Genomic DNA, 21,683 nt, shown 5'->3' with positions numbered 1-21,683 from the left:
TTTTTAGCACTTTTCGTTTTAGTTTTTTGAATACACGAGAATTAAATATTTTGACATTGAACCATGCATTGAATAAACAATATAAATCACAACGTTTTTAATTTCAGATTTAATTCAATTCATTTTTTTTTCTCATTTATATATATCTATATATTTTTTTGTGTGACAAATATTTTTGATTATTTTTTTTTTCAGCTTCTTTTTTTAAAAATTGTTCAGCTCAAATTTCATTTTTGTTTTGTTTCATTTTTTTTTTGATGGCACATACGTTTCATACATTTCAAAATTTAAATTTCTATTTTATACTTTGTTGAAGGCTCTTTGCGACCTGTTTTACTTTTCCATCAGTTTTGTACATTTAAGACATTCAAAATGGTATTTCCTTAGCGTTTACTGGATATGCACCCTGCGAAGCAGCGTGAGTTACCAAATCTCTTATCATCTAGATATTCGGGAGCTTGCGGTTGTGCTCGGTCCCCAGCTTAAGACTAGGCTTTGTGTCTCATGTCAGCGGCTATGCGAAATATGCTCGTTTCAGTTAGGCGTACTTCACTGTAGAGTAAAATATGTAGCTCAAACCATTCGTTCCATTCGTTATTCAGCTATCGTTGCTTATGTGGCACTCGAGTTCCATGTAGTTTCTAACTTTACCTGGTTTCTCTTAAGGCTAGGTGATTGACTCATATAAATATATATGTGCTCCGTGTATGTAAATGTGTATATATGCATATACTCAATATGTGTGCGATACTGAAAATGATAAACGTGGGCAAACGAAAGAAGTAAACGAAAATGTGTTTTGTGTATTGTTTTTTAATTATAAAAAAGGTTTCAACTTAGACTTAGAGCAATTTCAAACTAAAAACTAGAATATATATAATATATATATCTGAAAATGATTTCATTTGCTGATTTCTCTTCGATTTAAATTAGAATTAGAATTAGATTTAAATTATTGTTGCCGTTGATTTCGAATCAATTAAGGAAGTACAAGAGGCATTTTCAACACGCGATTCACAATGCAATTTTCGTTAAGTTTTAAGTTAGATTAGTTTTTTTTTCTTTCATTTGAAACAATAATTTATAGAATTAATCGTAATTTGTTGCACAAGTTAATTTGTTGTTGTTGTCCTTATCTAACACACATTCAACTGAATTCCTTAAGACCTGCTGTAACTTATGACATGCACAAAAATGGCTGTTTTCATGTTTTTCTTCTTCTTCTTCTTTTTTTTAATCTCTTAGCTTAATACAAAAAATGATATGCTAAAGTTTATGTTTTTATTTTTTTTTGTTATCGATGTATGTGTGTGTGTGTGTGTATGCGTGTGTGTTAAACTTAAACACTAAGATGCTAAATAAGTTAATAAGATACTTTAAAATGCTTAACTGCAATAAATTAGTTTCTCGTGTTAGAATTTGTTTTTGATTTTTTTTTCTTTTTTTTTTTTAATTTTAAATGAACATTAGCTATGCAAAGTTGAAGGGGATTATAATTGTATTAAAAATTAATTGTTTTATTTTATATATTTTTTTTTAGTTATAGGAAATTAAAATTAATAATTATTACACATGAGATCACAGTATTAGAGACATAAGTTAAATATTTGTAAACATTATTATTATTTTTTTTGCATTATCTTTCCATTTTTTGTTTCTTCTTCTTCTGTTTAGTTTAAAGACTTTATTTGGGTTAGTAACTATGCCTTTGCTTTTGTTGTTGTTATTGTTATTGTTTTGTTTAGTGTGGCTGCCAAATGACGATTGAGTTTAGTTTTTAAGATTATATTTAGGTTATGTTTAACATATATGTCTTGCGTAGATTTTGCTGCTAGCACAACCCAAAAATTACGGCTACAACTTTTGTAATTATTTAGCTAATTTTATCTCTGTTTGCTATTTTTCTCAGATTTGTTTTTTTTTTTTTTTTTTTTTTTTTTTTTTTAGTTTTTGTTGCTTAAATTCAGCATCAGCGATTGATTCCTGCTTGAGATTGGTAGTCGAAATATATTGAACTCTTATTGTATTCAGTTGGAGCCTAAAGGCCCTGGCTGCAGGAGTCCTGGCTGCACAGCAGGAGCTCGCTGGAGCCCGGGCTAACCATCACATAGTCGAAGTCCAGCGAGCTGGTCAGCGGCGACAGCGCCTCGTGGTCGGACGTCAGGGCGAGCTCGAAGGACTCGGGACTCTCGTCGATGTCTATGGCCAGGCTGAGATCGATGCCCAGCTCCTCGTAGTCCGTCGGCCGGCGGCGCTCGCTGCTGAAATCAATCGAAGACGTTGAGTTCTCTGTGGCCTACATGCTGGTCGCACTGGAAGCCACGTTGGCCAGATCGGTGGCGTGGAGCAGGTGGTGGTGCTGGTACTGCTGCTGCTGGTGCTGCTGGTGGTGGTGCTGCTGCTGCTGCAGTTGCTGCTGCTGGGCGGCTGCTGCGGCCTGCTGCTGCTGTTGCTGCTGCTGCTGCTGGTGCTGCTCGCGACTCAGCTTGGACTCCTTCTTGATGCGCTGCTTGAGGTGCACCTTGGCGTGGCGCTTCTTCTCGTCGGAGCGGGCGAACTTGCGGCCGCAGATGTCGCAGCTGAAGGGCTTCTCGCCGGTGTGGGTGCGGATGTGGGTGGTCAGGTGGTCGCTGCGGCTGAAGCTGCGCATGCAGATGCGGCACTGGAATGGCTTCTGGCCCGTGTGTATGCGGATGTGGCGGGTGAGCTCGTCCGAGCGCGAGAAGCGCCTGTCGCAGTTCTCCACGGGGCACGCGTACGGCCGCTCGTGCACGGGCGTCTTGCTGGGCCGGTTGGGGTACTTGCGGGGCTTGACGGGCACCAGCTTCAGCGGCACGCTGCTCTGCTGGTAGACCTGCGACAGTATCTCGTGGCCCTTGCTGGTGGACGGACTGTACTCGGCCAGCTGGACGGCGGCAGCGGCAGCGGCAGCCGCAGCTGCCGAGGCGCTGGAGTAGCCCGTGCCGTTCGAGCTGGGCTGCATGTCCGTGTAGGTCTCCTGCTTGGGTATGAGCACGCCGAGCGCTGCATTGCTCGAGCTAGCCGAGGACGTGGGTCCAGGCAGCACCAGGGTCTGCTGCTGCTGCTGTTGCTGTTGCTGCTGCTGCTGCTGCTGGACGACTGCAGCGGCCGCCACGTATTCAGCGGGCGTGTCCAGCCACTGGTACTTGGGCGTGCCCACGGACAGCTGGGAGCGAACGGCGTATTGCTGCTGCTGCTGCTGCAGCTGCTCGTGGCTGCTGTGCAGCTCGGCGAGGCCTGCAAAGTTGGCGGTCGACACGGTGCCGCCGGTGTAGATCGAGGCCTGCTTCAGGGGCGTGCAGTCCATGCTGAGGCCCAACAGCTCGGCGTGCTGAGCCGCAGTCACGGCAGCGCGTCCATCGTCATAGGGCGATGGCGTGGCCGCGGCTGCCTGTTGCTGCTGGTGCTGCTGCTGTTGCTGCTGCTGCTGCTGCTGCAGGGCGTAGTGGGCGGGCAGACTGAACATGGGCGGCTGGAAGAGCGACTTGTCCGGACTGGGCAGGCCCCAGCTGTTGCCCAAGCTGTTCGACGGCGGCGACATCTGCCCGGGCAGCACACTCAGCTGCGGGGAGGCCAATTGCTGTTGGTGTTGTTGTTGCTGCTGCTGGTGTTGCTGCTGCTGCTGCTGCTGCTGGTGCTGCAGCTGCTGGGCTGCGTTCATGCTGTTGTTGGTGTTGCCTGTCGTGGTGAAAACGGCACGGTATGAGATTTTGCCAGGCAGTTGTTGTTGTTGTAGTGCATGCTGCTGTTGGTAGTGTTGCTGTTGTTGGTGTTGTTGGTGTTGCTGCTGTTGGTGTTGCTGTTGCTGTTGTTGGTGTTGATGGTGATTGTGGTGATGGTGATGATGATGATGATGGTGGTGTGGCAACTGTTGCTGTTGCTGTTGTTGTTGGTGTAGTATTTGGTGTTGTTGTTGTAGTTGGTATTGTTGTTGGTGTTGTGGCGAGCTCATATGCTGCTGCTGCTGATGTTGTTGTTGCTGTTGTTGGTGACTGTGTTGACAGTGGCTATTGTTGTTGTTGTTGTGCTGCAGCTGTTGCTGCTGTTGTTGTTGTTGTGAGTGCGTGTTGCTGTTGCTGCTGCTGCTATTGCCAGCCGCAGCTGTGGTTGTTGCTGCGGGCGAGCGAGCGCTTTCAGTGTTGCTGGCGTCGCTCGCCGTTTGCTTTGTTGTTGCAGTGTCGGGTGTTGTTGCTGTTGTTGTTGCAGATGTGTGGTGGCTGTTGTTGTTGTGTAGTGGGTACATGTTACAACTATTATTACTTGATTCTTCCTTGACAATGGAGAGGGCGGGCGGCGTGCTGCGCTCCTCCTTCAGCGGGCTGCAGGAGGACAACACGGGGCTGGCAGCGGACACCACCTGCGGCTCCAGCGACAGATCCTCGGAAGCAATGGAGCCTGCAATGAGGTGCAAAAGGATTTTTATGACTTTAGTTGGCTGTTTCTAGCTCTTGACGATATTATCTAAGCTTGGCCTAAACCCTCGATAGCAATGCTGGCAATGCTTTACTTTTTGTTTTTGTTTGTTTCTGTTGTTGTTGTTGTTGCTTCGCTCTCTCGTTTCTGGCTCTGGCTCGGCTCGATATCAATCACAGTTCGCTTGAACGGCCCTGGCATTGAAGTTAGTGTTATATGGGCTGCTGCTGCAGCTGGGCGCGCTTTGATTTCGCGGAAATCGAACGACACGGGAGGTCGCATCATCGCTCATCGTTGCCGCCGAAGCTGGCAAAGTTGCAGCTAGCGATGACAGTGCGAGCACGAGCACGAGCACGAGCACGAGCAGCACTGCACGATATAAACGATATATCAATGAAAGGGAGTACAGTTGATTTAAATACATATATTCAAAATTTGGGAACAGTTTTAATATTATTTCCTAATGACTATCTATGCTGGTAATCGATATTCCAATTGGAACAACATACACAGCATGGCGAACTGTAAGCAACTCTAATTGGAAGTGCGCCGATTTGTCAGAATCGAATTGGAGTACGGTAGGAAATACAATTAGTCTTGACCATACAATTATTCTATTCTATTATGCTATCTATTCTATTTTATTTTTATTGGAATTATTCATTGTTATACATCCTGCAGTTGACTTTAGCAGAAAATGTAAGCAACTAGAAACTCTGGGGAGGAACAAGCAATGCAATCGTTATATATGCTTATATTACATTTTATATTTTTATATAATTATTTATTTGCATTTACATATAGATTAATCTACATTTTGTATATATGTATATTTACATGTATAGACGATCTATGTATTTGTGTTTTGCTTTATGCAGTAGATTAGAGTGACTCATCGGGCAGCTGGGGCCGTCGTGTCACGCGCCCATCTCTAGGCAGGCAAAAGTGTCGGCCAGAAGACTAATTACGCGGCTACCGCTGGGCTCGCAGCTCGGCCCGTTCGGAGTGGCTTTTGCTGGACGCCTTTTGCGCTCTGTTGGTTGTTTTTGTACGTGCATCCCGTTGATGATGATGATGATGATGATGATGATCATTGTCATGGTCATTAATGCCACAGCCGTTGGCTTAACGTATTGATTGAGTTGCATTGCGCCTAATGTGCTGCGACATCAATCTCGGCCAAAGCTCTCGAGCGGGGCATGCGCTTCAATTCACAGAATCATTTTACATACACACACACACTGATGCATATGCATATGTATATATATGTATTTAGTGGCTTAGTCATCTGCCATTTATTGCGGGCATAATTAATGTCGAGTTTATTTGGCAGTGGCAAACGCAATTTTTGGAGACAGCAGACAATGGCAATTGGTCTATTTGTTGCGCCCATTGCACTTGCCACTTGCCACATGCCACATGCCACATGCATAACTCATCCAGTTGGCCATAAGTAATGCCTGTGGCTGCTGCCAAGTTTAGCGATTAAAAGCTGCTTTATCATTGTCCGGCAGCCAACTAGAAATGAAAATACGCTAGAAATACAGCCCCCCTCCCCCACCCCTCTCGCTCGTTTGTTGCATGGTTTCTTATGCTGTTGGATTTTCGCTCTTTTCCATCTGCCCGATATACATTTTATTTTATTTGTTATTTTCCGCTGACAATTTGTTTGCTGCGTGGGCCGCTTGTCAGGCGACTGCGCCAAATTTATGAGTGCGTTTCGGGTTTTGTTTTAGAATGTTGCTGCTACTTGAATATATTGCACATGCTACAGCTATATACACAATATTCATATTCATATATATAAATATATATACACTCAGATTTTATGCATTTTCAATTGCTCCTAGCCGAAAAATCTGAGCCTGGTCGACACTTTTCCTACAGTCGATCTCTGTCCGCGGCGGGGGACAAGATAAGTATGACGCGAGCAATTAAACTCAATTGTTTTTGATAGTGCTCGGAAAATCTAGTATACTTTATTTGCTTTGCCTTAATTCAATTAGAAGTGTGTTTCTTTCTGCTGCTGCTGCTTCTTCTTCTTGTTTCATTTGTGCATATGTCATGCTTAGCGCTGTAGCACACACACATACATACGCAAATATGTATGTATGGCGTTGATATCGTCTCTGGACTCTGGCGTCGTATCTCGAGCCGAGTAAATTGCGCTCGAAACATTGACACTGAACGGAAATGTTTAATACATGTGCCATTGTTGTTGCTATTATGTATTATTATTATTATTATTGTTGTTGTTGTAGCTGCTGTTGTTGTTGTAGTTGTTGTCTGGTTGATTAATTAAGTGCCTTTTGTTTTATTGTGCAGTCTTAGAATAAAAAGAGAGAGAGAGAGAGAGAGAGAGAGAGAGAGAGAGAGAGAGATAGGGAGAGCGAGATCTTTCATTCGCGCACTCTCCCGCTCTGAATGCAATTGAATTTATTTGCAATTAATAAAAAATATATTATGTTTGACGACTAATTTTATTGAAAGGTCTTCATTAAATGCCCACAGACAGAGAGAAAGAGAAAGAGGCAGAGAGAGAGAGAGATAAATGTGTATAAATAAATGAATTTATATATATATATCTGATCTGTCCATATTTGCTTATTTATGTCAAGCTCTTCACTGACTCTTAACATGGCCCATAATTAATAAAAGAAATCACAAAGCTGCAAAAAAAAAAAAAAAAAAAAAAAAGAGAAGAAAAAACAACGAAAAGAAACAAGTCGAAAATTTCAATAAAATTGGTACTTGAAATTTTTGAATGTTTGTTTTTTGATTTTGAACTTGTTTTGCCTTATCAGCTTTTCTGCTGAATGAGTGTTGAGGTGAGAGTGAGACAGGGAGAGAGCGAGAGAGAGAGAGAGCGAGCTGGCATGCTTTCTGGCCTCGACTGAGACTGATTTATGTAGCGGCTTAAGCTTGACAACGGATTAGTTGCATATTTAGAGTCCGCGCGGACTGCAACTGCAACTGCAACTGCAACTGCAACTGCAACTGCAACTGCAGCATGTGGCAGCTGCATCCATTAGCAGCGCTCAGATAAAGAAACTCCAAGCAAAAGTGCGCTCATATTATCTGCCTTTCGGTGATATACCCTAACACTCACACACAAGCATTGTTGGCTATGTGAAGGAGTTCGTCGTGCGTGTGGGAAATTCAGTTTGATAAGTTCCTATGGGCTTCATAGGAAACACATATGAGAGTAGAAGTTGTAGGTAATATTTGAAATACCTTTCATATATATTTTATTTGCTCAATACTTTTGCTTGAGCTATCTATATAAATTGAAAATTTATAATTATACAAAATTAAGCAGAAAATGTTTATATACAAAGCCTATAACTATTTCAATCAATAATTTCATATATATAATTTTCCCTTGATTCGCATCGCGCATGCTAAAGACAGTTCTATTATTTTATTTTATTTTATATTGATTTCTTATTATTATTATTATTATTATTATTATTATTATTATTATTATTATTATTAGTTTTCTGTGTCTGTTGCATATTCAGCAGTCCAGATGCTGAAATATCTCATGAAGGGATATCATAATCATAATCACATAATCAACTGACCCTTCCAGTTGGACTAAACTCTCAGCAGACAGATTGGTTAATTAGTTATCTCACAGTCTAATCGCATCATATTTATTTTTTATAATTTTATTACAACTATTTTCTATGTAATCGTATTTACAGTTAAAGTCTGGGACTTCCCAGATCTCTGATTTTTGCTAGAGTTGTTCTACACTCACCGGTTATTGGCGGTGGTTCAACCACTGTGGATGGGCCAAAGAACGACGGAATGTCGCTCGACGTGGTCACCGGCGTATTGAGATCGCCGGGCAGAGCCTCGATGAGCTGTTTGGCCTCCACGGCCACGCCGTGCTCGCTGGCTGTGACGGGACTCTGCTGGCTGGTGTTCAGCAGGCTGAGGTGCGAGGCGGAGCTGCGGCCGCTGCTTGCGGCTGCTGCGCTGCCTGCACTTGGCTGGGCTGCCACGCTGCCTGGACTGCCGCCCTGTGTGGGCGTGGCTGTTTGATTGCGTGCGCGCAGCACCGAGTTGTTATTGTTGTTGTTGCTGTTGCTGTTGCTGTTGCTATTGTTGTTGTGATTGTGACTGACCGCTGTCGTGTAGTGCAGCAGAGTCTGGCCACTGCTGCTGCTGGCAGCCGCGGAGGAGCTGCTGGCCGCGCCGAACTGCGCGGCGCCCAGGTAACTGGCAGCCGAGGGGCTGCCGCTCTGCGCCGTGCTGGTCTTGAACAGGCACGTGTCAAAGCTCAGCACATTGAAGTGGGCCGCGGCGGCCGTTTCGGTGAGCAGGAATGCGTGATGCGTGGGCGCCACCAGGGTTTCAAGCCCTTCCATGATCATGGCCGCTGATGGAGTTCCAGGGGCTACGCCGCCTGCAGAGGCCGAGAGAGAGGGAGAAAGAGAGCGAGATATATATGATTAGTACATTTTATAATAAACGTGGAGTACTAAACTATCTAAATGAAGATTAAAATATATATTTTATTATATATAATCAAAAGACAGTTCTTAAAATTAATAAAAATATATGTTTTGAATTAATACTGTATTATTATCTTATTATATTGAATATCTCTGCATTGGCAAATCTGCCAATCGACAACAATTACCGATTCGGTGGATTAATTGCAGTTCGCACCGCTGGGGCCTAATTAGGCTCATAGATCGAGCAGTGCCAAATGCAACTTGTCGCCTGCCTTAGCCCGCTATGAGTCGCTGCCGGATAACGGAATGGGAAGAAATAAGCTAAAGTCTGCCGCAGCGGGTGGTGCTGACACCGCCAATCGGGCGGGCTGTTGCTGTTCTCTTTTTGGGGCATATTTGAGACAATTTTTAATTGATTTGCCATGACAGCTGTTCAATTGCATAACACGCAGCCGTTTACCGCAATTTATGAGCCACAAACAGTTTAATTCGCCACAAATTTCGTGTCATGCGTGGCATCTTGTCAAGACTTTCGGACTGGGGGCTGCGACTGCGCCCACGCACCACATTCAGCCCGAGTCCGAGTCCGAGTCCGAGCGAGCGCAGTTGGCGGCTCACACTCGAGCTAAGCAATTAAATTAATATCGATTAAGCTCTTAAGTGGACTCAGTGAGAAGTAGAACATGCGGCTTTCCCACAGCTGCACACCTCCGATCCAAGTGGGTCACCGATGGCCGCGCATTGGGTCAAGCGTTGACCTTACGCAATGCCCCGCAAAGCCCACTCCAGCATGGAGAAAAACACAGAGAGGCGCACTGCAGTTGCGCAATGCGTAATTAAATGCCGGCCATATGCCATAAACTTGGCTTATAATTTGGCAAACGGCGCTGATTTGACTCTGTCCACGCCGAGATCTCCGAGATCTCCGAGATCTCCGCGATGCCCAAGATCCACGTCGCCCGCAACTGTGGCGTCATCCTCGAGTGCGTCTTGCGTCGTCGCCGTCGTCGTTCGACTTGACCGCGTTGATTTGCATTACAAGTGCACTCGTGTTGACAGCCAGCTATGCGCCAAAATAACTACCGTGCCAGCAGTTGGCCAGCAGCGAAACCCTCCACAAGCACACACACACACACAGAGAGGCAGACATTCGACTGCAGCATCTTCGCTCAGCTCGTCTCCAGCTGGTTTTGCTGTTTTGGCACTTTTGCTTTTTTATTTACATTTGATTTCACGCATAATTTCCGTGGCAAAGTGCACTCGAGACGAGACAAGCGGCGATCGAGCGAGCGGCGGACCACTGAAATTACATTGAACAAAGCCAAACACACACACACACACACACACACACACACACTTACAAAGACAGAGATATAGCTAAAGCACAGCGCGTGCTGTGTCTCTGTTGCTGTTGCTCTGCTGATTGTTGTTCCATTCATTCATAAAATTATGCGGCGCAGTCAATAATTTTTACAGTCGATCAAAGATCATTCACAGCTCGAACTGTTTTTTTTTTTGGTTTGGGTTTTCTTCTTCTTTCGGGTCGAGCTGGTCCCCGCCTGGCTCTGCTGGCTCTGCTCAATCTGAGCTCTGATCTTGGCCAGCTACGGCATCAGCCTCTTCTTGTGCGCTTAATAACTTGGCTAACAATTGACACTCCCTTAAAAAAAAAAAGACTGAGCAGGAGAGCGAGTGGGAGAGAGGGAGAGGGAGAAAAAAGCAAAGCTGCGAACGCTCAGGCCGTTGTTGCGGCTGTTCGTGCCGCAGACATTTACATTTTAAGTTGGCCTACTACAGTGAGCATTGCCTAAGGTACACCACAGGGAGAGGGAATCGAGAGTGTGCTCGATGAATGTACTCCAGCTGGAGTCTAGCTGGAGCTAATAGTGCAGCACAGATAATATAGTCGGGTATATATAGTCTTAATATACTCTATAAGCAGATATATTGACTATCACAGCAGCGATATGGATAAATTTGGGATATAGATATACAAATATATGTTGAGATTAACTTGGTAAAGTATATAGACATATACAAAGACATATGAAGAATGTGTAGAATCATTCCAACAGATAGAAGCGCATGACTATATGGATTCATTTGTTTACGATAACAATTCAGATTTGTACAAGCACAAAAATGCATATTATTTCATATTATATCATATACCATACATTGAACCATCTCCGATCTCTTTTAAAGAGGCTTCTCTATCAGACATGAGTAATTCTTGCTCATCCATATGATACGGCATGAGTTAATGAAGGTCCATTATACCAAATGCTTGCACAATCGCAATGTGCACACCTTGCCAAACGGGTATATTGGCGCTCTGCTAACAATTCTATATTGTGTTCTAGAATACTATGCAGTTGATCTATTTCAAAATGGGCTCAGCCAGTTGAGTTGCCCGCCTAGTGGGCGCCCACTGTACTAAGCACACATAATCTTTATATGTGTAGTAAATCTTGTGTGAGTCTGTCGCCCGTTTCTTTCACTCTGCATAATTTTGCATAGCATTTGGGCATAGTAGTCGCCGTCTGGGGCGTCTCGGGCGTCTCGGGCGTCTCGGGCGTCTTGGAAGGATCGAGTCGAGGCGAGTGCTCAAGATTTTGCCATGAATGAATATTGGCACACAGCTTCGAGCTGCGACTCCGATGAGGAAGAAAGAAAGGCAAAAAGCTAAGAAGAAAAAATCTATACAACAAAAACAAAATAAAAATTGTTATGTTGATATTATTTTAATTAAGTTTTGCCAAACCGGTTGCTGTTGTTGTTGCTATCTGTGCGTGTGTGTATGTGTATGTGTGTGTGTGTCTGACTGGTGGCGCAGTTCCATTTGGGGTTCTGCTCTTCGAGTGTTAACAATTCGATAGATGGGCGCCAATTTGTTTAGCTCGGCAAGTGGAGCCCGAGCTCGAAGCTGACCCGCAGCGAGACACGAAGACAAAGACAACAGCAACAACAGCAGCAGCAACAACAGCAGCAGCAACAACAGCAGCAGCAACAACGGCAACTGCGAACAGCTTCAATGCATCTTCGGTGCGAGCTGAGCTTTATTGTTGTTTTTAGGTATTTATGGAGGCCTCATTGAGGATTAGGTGGCGACCTTATCGACTTGGCTACTTAGCGGCTCCAAAAATAATGCAATCTGTTGTCTTTGGGCTATTATTGTATGTACAGAGTTATTATTATAGGGTTGTTGTTGTTGTTGTTGTCATTATGCAATGACCGATGGACAGATGGACAGAGATTTGCATAAAGAGCTGTGTGAGATTCGATATCTTGAGCTAACCTTGGGCAAAAAGCGTCCGAGCAAATGCCCAAAGGTCGAGCAATTAACAGCAACAAGAATTACAGTTGTTATTATTGTTGTTGTGGCTGCCGTTGTTGTTGCTGTTGCTGGTTATTAACATAAAAAGAAATTGGAGAAACGCCTCGAGAGGCGGCGTCATTAGTCAAACTGCAAAAGACGTGCAGTAAAAGTATCTGGCAGCGGGCATAGATACAAACATGCAGCTCGCATGCAACAGTTGCTGCAACAACTCTCTGCCGTATCAGCGAGCTGGCAGATGCAGGAGACAAAGACAAAGTCCATCATTCACGCAGCGGGCAGCTTCTGCTGCGGCTGCGGCTGCGGCTTCGTCTCGGACAGCCTGCCACGGACAACTGGACAACTGGACAGCAGCTGGACAAGTTAGCCAGCCAACAAGTTAAGCAGTGCACCAACAACAACACCAGCAACACCAGCAACAACAACTGCAACATGGAAAATGTATCTTTTGCCGACGCCGTCTTTGCATGCGTAACACTTTGTCACACTTTTCATGCCAACAGCTTCGACTGGGCATGGTGTTGTTGTTGTTGTTGTAGATGTTGTAGATGTTGTTGCTGGTGTTGTTGCTGCTGTGTTTCCTCATGAGAACAATTAATGAAAATAAACAGCCGCAGGCACTAGGCACTAGCAGCAACAATATCAAACAGCAACAACAGCTCGACATTGCTTTACCCTCTACAGCATTTCAGCCATAAATGAATATTAATATTATACATTCATTGAAAAATTAAATAAATCATAAGGTGAAGCGAGGAAGTTTTCAGATTGTTAAAATAAATTGATGAGCTTACACAAATTGAAAATTGAATATTATTATACTTATGAAAATTGAAAATTAAATACAATTTTAATATAATTATTACTAATGTTTTAAATATGAATTGAAATGCGTATATTATAAAAATATTATTTCTTGTTCCTGATAAATATAAAGCCAAGAAAATAATTTATGCAAACAGCCAACAATGATTTATACTAGAGAATAATAATTAAAAAAATAAAAATATTATATTATAATATATATAAATCATATTGAATATGAATTAATCAGTAAAATATGAAAAGCTTGCTTAGTTTACGAATATTATATTAGCAATAATTCCAAAAATAAAACTATAAATAAATTATGTAATTAAATTTAAAAAGAATTAATATACGATACAAAAAATTAATAAAAAGTATAAAATCAAATCAAATAAAATAATAAAATCAAATTAAATATTTGTATACTAATTAATCAACAAGGAATACAATTTTACTACTTTGTTTCAAAGAATGACTACTTCAGTAAAATATTAGTTAGTAAAATCGTATAATATATATTAATAATAATATCTTTATTGGAGCTAAGTAAAAAACATAATACAAGTTTTTTCATCAGAGTAAAAACATGTATTTTGAATGCGCACAGCTCTAGTGCGTCGTTGTTTTACAGGGTATACACACATGTAAAGGCATGTATGTGTATTTTTATAAAATTTGAAAATTATTTTAGTGGGCACTTAGCTGGGCGGGCGTCGCCTTTTCGCTTGTTTGGCTTGGCAGCCCCCCAGCCAGAGGCAGCAGCCCCGCACCACAGCACCACCGCACCGCAGCACCACTGGCCACTGCTGACTGCTGATGGCTCTTTGTTGGTGGTGTCAAAGAGCCATTCGCAGCCACGGCGAGAGTGCTAAGCGACTCTTCGAGCAGCCGTCGGTATTTTGTTTTGATGTCATAATTATTTGGTTAAATACACATAAAAAAAGAAAACAACAAAAAACGAAAGAAACAAAAAGGCTAAATGAAAAATTGTTTGTGAAATGCACAAAATGAAAACTGGGAAAATTGAAAAATTAATTTTCGACAAAGTCAGCAAATGTTTTTGTTGTTGTTGCTGTTGCTGTTGTTGTTGTCGCTGGACATGGGAGGCTGCGTGTAAATCATTTTGCTAATTGTTTTTCTTTTTATACACACTTTTCTTTTCAGCGCGTTTTCGTTTCTGTTGCTGTTTCGTTTCGTGTTCCTTCTTGGCTTTTCACGTCTGGCTGCTGTCGCTGCTTTGGGCCGAGTTAGCGGGCTCCCTCTTAACGCTTTTGGCGCGCTGTCCACGCAGCCGCCGAGATGTGCCATTAAATTGTAAACAAAAATACGCCGTATTTGTTGCTGCTGTTGTTGGTGTTGTTGTTGCTCGCGCTTCTCAAATTAAGCGCAAAGTGCAATGACAATAATTTAATTACAAAAACTGCAGCTAAATAAACAGCTGATGCGCAAGACGCAATGCGACACAGACACAGACACAGTCACAGACACGGATACAAAGCTGCAGCGGGACACAGATACAGATACAACTACACACTGAGATATATGACTTTGACTATATACATATATAGACACTCATACATAGTTGCAGTTGCAGCCAGATTTTGTAGCCGCTGTCAGGTGTGTGTGAGTGGATTTTTTTTTCTATCTGGTTTTTATTATATTTAATAACGTGCAGAGATGTTTATTATGCGTTAAATGAATTTATGCATCATTCGCATGGCGAGAATCTAACAAAATTGCAATAGTTGCTAGTTTCACATGGCTAAAGATCATCCACACACCGAGAAAGAGAGGGAGAGAGAGAGAGAGAGAGAGAGCGAGAGGTGCTAGGCAAAGGCACATTACTGACGGGGCGTAGACATTAAAGATATGTGCCCAGAAATATATCCCCAGCGGAAAATTTAGTTGCGGATGTTTTCAGATGCCTCTAGCTAAACAAAAATTTGGCATGTAAATCCCTTTCAATGACTCTATGAGTGTAATGAAAATCTATAGCGAGTCTCAATATAATTTCTTATTATGTGTATGTATAGATAATAAATGTATACGAAACAATAAATATGTATACTATTTATACTATTTGTTAATATGATATACATTCACATTAAATGAAAATTCATTTTACTATTGATTTTCTCAGCTTATTTTTACTATGCCTAAATAAATATATTCATATTTAATAAATATACATTTTTCAGTATTGTGTAGTTTCTTATTTGACATCAAGTAAATATATATATAAAATAGGGTTTTAGCCACACTGTATTATTATCATGCAACATGACAATATTTATTGTTAAAAACATACTAATTGATTAAGGAACAAGATATTCCACTTTTTTGTGAAATTATTGAATCTTGATTTAACGCTTTTTTCTCTGATTATCTTGCTGCATAAATAAAACACACAACATTTAAATGAAATTGATTGTGAAGCACATAAACTAACCCAGAAGCTTGAAAAATAGAATCACACACACATACGCATTTATTTATTTGCTGAATTCCTATGCGAAGCCAAGTGAAAAGTTGTGTAAAACTAAAAACGTAAATACTTAATTTATATAAGCTTAAAAATAGACTTTCTAGTTATATGTAATAATTAACGAACTGGCCATAAAATATGGACAGCTATAACTGCCTCACGGATTCTAAGCGAAATATCATAAATCTTCAAGAGACTCGACACAATCTTCCTTTACCGTATTGAAAAACATTTACTTAATTGTTTTTTTTTTTTTTTTTTTTTTTTCGAATCATGCAAAAAGATTAAACAAATTCACATAATTTGACTAGAAATTTTCCAAAAAAAATAGGATCATAATTATTTGCACGAATTTAAAATTTGACAAGCTTATTTTTTTATCTTACGACTTCCGGTTCGACCAATACAAAATTCTGATGAAATACATATAAAAACAGACGTATAAAATCAAATAAATTATAAGACGTATAAGCACTTGTTATCAATTTCCCAATTGGAACATTGTGAGTGTTATTTCCTAACTAAGTTATGCACAAATTAGTTATTCACCTGGATCGCAATGGCACGTGCTGAAGAATTCAAAGGTTGCTTTCCCTTTAGCTTAGCGCAATCCTATGGACTGCTGCCTTACACACACGAAAACACACAGGCACACTCACACACACTCTGCACTCTTCACAGACTGTTCACGAAAAATGTTGCCCGCTGGCTACGTAAAATCAATAAAAATTCTACGAATGCCTAAGTTAACATTTTTTGGGGTAAGTGCCTTTAGTTAGCATTGACTGTAACTGTATTTGGCTTTGGCTTTGGCGTTTGCTTTTGCTTTTGCTTTTGTTTTTGCGTACGTCACAATTCACTGGGTTGCCGGCGCACAGCTTTAGATTCATCAGACAGACGCCTTCTTAGCAGCAAAATATCCTTTCACTCTCTCAGCTGGGCTGATTCGCAAGTAAATTGATTTAGTTAACGTATTTCAATGACACTTGTTTGCACAATATTTTATAATTTGTTTTGGTATATTTTGTTGAGTTGGATTTATGTATTTGTATATCTATGTATGCTGTTGCCGCTTCAGATTATCTTATTAGAATTTTCTCTCTGCTTGCTGTTGAGCTTTCAAACCGTCGCGTTTGCTTGTTCGAACACAACTGAGGCACGAGATGTGCCCTCTTTTGGTTTTTATGAATGAAACTCAACATCGGCATAGCGGCACAGCTAGCGCAAGAGCGAGCGCGTGCGAGAGAGGGAGTGAGTGTGTGATGAGTGAGCGAGAGAGAGAGAGGGACGGGCACACACAATGCACAGAGGCATTGCCCCTACTTGGCAGCAGCTGGCACGCGCCTCAAAGCTAAACGGCGTCAAATTCGATATCGAATCGGAGACGTGTTGAGTACGCTGAGCGCCGCTACATGGGGAACTCGCGCGTCACAGCACACGCACACACACACACACACCAACGCGCTCACTAGCGGCCGGTCGGCTAGCGTATCCAATCATGTCGCTCGTTGCCTCCCTACGGTTGCAGCCATTTTCGCGGCGCACGCGCAGAGCAGCCAATCAACAGTTTGCCAGGCCTGTTTGGCAACCGCGCTCAGTGTGTGTGAGTGTGTGTGTGCGCGCGACAGAGCTGTGGTGAGTTTTCTTCGCCGATCTCTCAGCGCTGCTCTCTTTCGAGCAAAGGGGCACTGAGGTAAATTAGACAACAGGTACCCCAATTCGAAGCTCTCTCTCTCGCTGTGTGTGCATGTGTGCAAGTGTGTCTGTGAGAATTTACGCGTGTAGTGTTATGATTTCCCAAAATACGTCATCAACACTCGCTCATTTAGCCCGACTGCGGCCCATTAACTTTTCAATCTACGTAAACACAATGAAGGAGCCACCGCCAAAAAAAAAAAAATAATAATAATAATAAATAAAACATCAACAAAATTTAAACAACTGATTCACTTGACCATTTATGGACAGTTTGCAACGATCCGCCGGATTTGTTTAGATCGTTTCCGAAAATCTCTACATCTATAGCTGGGTGCCTGGGTCAGGGTGAGCGCAGCCGGAAGTTGAGATATTTGCGATTGGGTGGGTCAAGGAATTGCAATGTTAAACATGGGGCGTATGAAACGGAAAATAAGAGAGAGAGTGACAAATTAAAGTACTATGGTGATTTGGCAAGAAACCCCTATTATATATTTTTGTGATACATATTTACATTATATATCAAATTTAATATTAAAATAAATTAAACTTTGATCTCGAGAATGAAGTAAATTAATATAATATAACAAAAAAATGCATTAAATATTTATTTTCTAATTTAGCCTGGGGAAACTATTATATCATAAAATGATTTAAGAGAGTTTCCTATAAATGATAAGTAAATAAACATATTTATGCCATGGAAAGTGTATAAAAATATTATATTATATATAGAAAAATATATAAAATTGAATTATAAAATGATGTTTCATTGCTATTGAAAAATATCCCAAATTCTTCAAGACGTATTATTTACTTTATTTGAAATATTGTATGTCTAGCATTCGTACTACCCCAGTTAAATAGTTCCGCATTTTCATTTTGTTTATGCAATGGGGCAGATCACGTCAAATTTCCATGCAACACACAATTTTCCGCCTTTGCCGATTGACAGACGTTTGCCAAAAATATTTCATCTCGCACATTTTCCTTCGACGGGGACAGTAAACAAAAACCAAAAGAAAAAGAAAATTAAAGCATTTTCATGCGCTAAGGACAAGGTTGCACATTAACAAAAGCAACTACAACAACAACAACTAAAGCTCAGCGCATTCCGCATTGTTGCAAAACCGAAAAATAAACATATTATCGAAAGAGAAAGAGAGAAAAGGAAACAAAACTAGCAGACGCAATTAAGTGGGGAGTGGACGACTTTAAGATACACTGCACATATTTAGGTATATTTGAGATATATGTTCTCTTTTATTAAACATAATTGGTATATTTATATCAGACAAAAGAGGTTTGAGATCCTATTCAAGTGGAATTCATGAAAGTTGAAATTGTTATCGATAATTTGCAACAAAGCTAATGTGGGAATGCTCTGAACGCTCCCATATTATTCTCATTTACTTTTTGCAAATTATCGATAAATATTATTAATGTGAGGATAATATAGAAGCTATTATTAATTATTACCATTAACTTAATTGCAAAATATCGATAAATTTGGTAACAAAATGCAACAAGGTGAAGCTAATAGAAATGATCCTGTATTATCGATAAATTGGAATTGGAATTGTTTGGAATATATACACTTTAAAGACTCGGCCACGCCTCCTGCTGTCCCCCATTCAGAGAAACTGCAGAGAATCCGCCCTTCCCAGTACTCTTCAAATATATTGAACAGCTGTTTGGAAACTGAGAAAAGGCAATTCGCTGGCGAGTTGTGTTCGAGCTTTGATATGGACTGCTCAGTGCGATTGCGCCTGGGAGTGCGAATGGGGCTAGCCCCATGACCATGACCCAAAGCAATTTAACCGGCCGGCTAAACTCAACCAAAACACATAGCCAGCAAGCGTTCCTCAGTTCTTTGTGTTTTGTTTTTGTGGAGTCAAGAGCAGAACGCCATGACCTAAAAATAAACGCAGTACAATTGGCAAAAGTTTTTTACGTCGGCAAAGTTTTCTAACAGACGGCGCGGAATTACGTGCCGTTATCTGACCAGATACATCGATACAGCTACAGCTACAGCTAGAGATAGAGACAGAGATAGAGATTGAGAGAGATACGAACCGATATATACACCAAAAATAGAACTTTGCCTCATTTGTGAAAGTTTTTTGGGCTGGTGGGAATGCAGAGCGAAGCCAACAAAACAAAGGCAAGTCGAGCACTATTTTTAAACGCGTTCACATGATGTGCACTACGCGTATTTGTTTATTTGGCAGCGAGGGGCGTGGCCGAGGGGTGTGTGGGGCGGCATGCCACCTGTGGACCTCAGAGCGCGCAGCTAGTCTAGTGAAAATGAAAACTCATTACGCCAGTGGGCCAAAAATACCGAAGCCATTCACAGGCAGACCGACCGACAGGCAGACGGGCAGGCGGATAGACAGACAGAAGCGCTTTATGACGTCGTCGCCTTCAACTTGGCCATAAATAGAGGCTGCAATCCATCAGCTACCGGGCCTGGCCATAAACAACTGTGCACCACAATTCGAGCTGCAAGTGCCTCGTTTATCGGGGTAATGGCTTTCGGGAGGCTTTTCCCCCCGGGCCGCCCCAGTCTCAGTCCGTCCCACGCAACAACTACAAGAGGAAGAAGAAGCAGACAGCGCCCACGAAAAATGCATTTCAGATTCGCACGCGAGCAACCCCTAAGAGATAAAATAAATATGTAAACACAACATGCTTACGATTGCAGCTGGCGAATACCCTGTAAAGAGTATTGAAAGGCTATACCCTGCAAGGATGTTAAGGTTGTGATCTAATCATGCAGTAGAATCACAACTAAGACTTGTGCATACGAATCTTTTCTCGATTGTTAGATTTGGCTGGGATCTTGATTGATTGATTGTCTGATTATGATTGCAGTCTTTGAACCAAGACTCTATAATCTAACTAGATGAATTATGTAGTTTCAGTACTAATTTGGCACATCTTTATATATTCCAATGGGCTGAGATATTCAACAAAAAATAAATTAATTTAATTAGGTAAATATTAAAATATAATACATTAATTACATATTTCACATTCTGTGGGTAATTTTTTGCCAGTAAACAATATTATTTTTTATTCTTTTATGTGTATTTATGTAGCTTTTTCTATACGACTCGTTATATATTCATTTGTAATCAATGCTAGTGAAAAATACTTTGGTTTACTTTGGCGGATTTAAGATTACAATATAGTTGTATATGCTCTTCAAATAGCCTTCATTTGAGTAGCTAGGCTGCAGGGTATCAACGCGTTGACTGCAGCACAATAAAGTAATTTAGCTGATGTTTCAGCGATTGTCAATTTGCGTACCGATTGCTGACGATGATGAAAAGCCAAAGATGGACATGAATAAAATGATCGCACAAGCGCAAATCGAAGCAAACGTGAGCTTCCCGTCTGAGATTGGAGCTTGGAGCTGCCACTTGGAGGCTGTTGGCTGTTGGCTGTTGGCTGCACCTCTTCCTCAATTGGCAGCGCACCCAGCGCCTAATAAACATTCATAAATTTGCTAACATTCATTTATGCCCAGCTTGCCGATGCAGTTGTTGTAGTTGTTGTTGTTGTTGTCGTCGCATTAGCAAACTAATTGAAGTTTGCCATGGCAGAAAATAAAAGTACATATCACTAGATAGAACTGTACAGCAGAGTTCAGTCAGTTAGAAGCAGTCGAATTGAGTGAAGGCCCAGTCATGCAGCAAGTGCAGTTGCACTCATCTGTTTGCATATGATTTATAAATAGACTCGGATTCGCGCGAACTCACAGAAATAGCTAAATCGCCTATAAATAGAAAACTATATCAATATATCATTTTTGCACGCCCAGAGTGGGCGCTATTTCGCCTCGGAGATGATCAATCCTAGCAATATGGAATGTGCAGGCTGTAAACAATAACAAAAGATGCAGAGACCTAGTAAATATTTGCGAATTGGTCTGAACTGACATAGAAATTATTGATGTTTACTCGAACACAGTGTGTATGTACATGTGTGTATGTATGTGTGTACGGGAATGTATGTTAAATACTTTGATTTGAGATTTCATTCAATTGCAGCAGAATATATTAAACATATTTAGATAATTTTAATAACTTTAATTATTTTTAGCTGAACTTTCGTATTCACAGAAATTTCTAATTTTTAAGTGATTTAATTAATTTGTAAATTCAATTTATAATACATTTATAAATTAAAATGTTGTACCTACTACTGCATGAGTTTAACTTATTTATACTATTAATTGAAATGAAAACAGTATTATGTATTATTCTATACCATTCAAATTTAAATGCAATTTTTACACGTTTACAAGAGCTTGCTAATAATATAATATGTATTGTACGTATAAAATAAATTTAAAAGCCAAATAATAAAACTTTCATTTTTTTAACAAATGGAATATTTCCAGTTTTCTACTCCTACTGTATGAATCGAATATGCTATACTTTGAGCTGAGCTC

General features: G+C 41.1%; 1 protein-coding gene across 4 annotated transcripts in view; it reads right to left on the bottom strand.

The window, feature by feature from the left end:
* Positions 1 to 1,910: 1,910 nt before the first annotated feature.
* The window catches only part of sr (zinc finger domain-containing protein striped), a 55,070-nt gene continuing 35,297 nt past the window's right edge, over positions 1,911 to 21,683 (bottom strand). The window contains exons 4-6 of one of the 4 annotated variants that reach the window (XM_089462170.1): positions 8,198 to 8,848; positions 4,282 to 4,416; positions 1,911 to 3,699 (exon numbers count right to left, since the gene is read on the bottom strand). In XM_089462170.1, the coding sequence (XP_089318296.1) occupies positions 2,297 to 3,699; positions 4,282 to 4,416; positions 8,198 to 8,848 (2,189 nt within the window). In that variant the 3' untranslated portion in view covers positions 1,911 to 2,296. The other 3 variants (XM_018000860.2, XM_089462177.1, XM_018000859.2) reach the window with 3 other exon arrangements.

Source organism: Drosophila arizonae, chromosome 2 (genome assembly GCF_054131065.1).
Source record: "Drosophila arizonae isolate 15081-1271.41 chromosome 2, UAZ_ARI_1.0, whole genome shotgun sequence".
In the NCBI taxonomy this organism is placed as follows: Eukaryota; Metazoa; Arthropoda; class Insecta; order Diptera; family Drosophilidae; genus Drosophila; species Drosophila arizonae.
The sequence above is the reverse complement of the archived record's forward strand: the minus strand, read 5'-3'. Positions and strand labels throughout refer to the sequence as shown.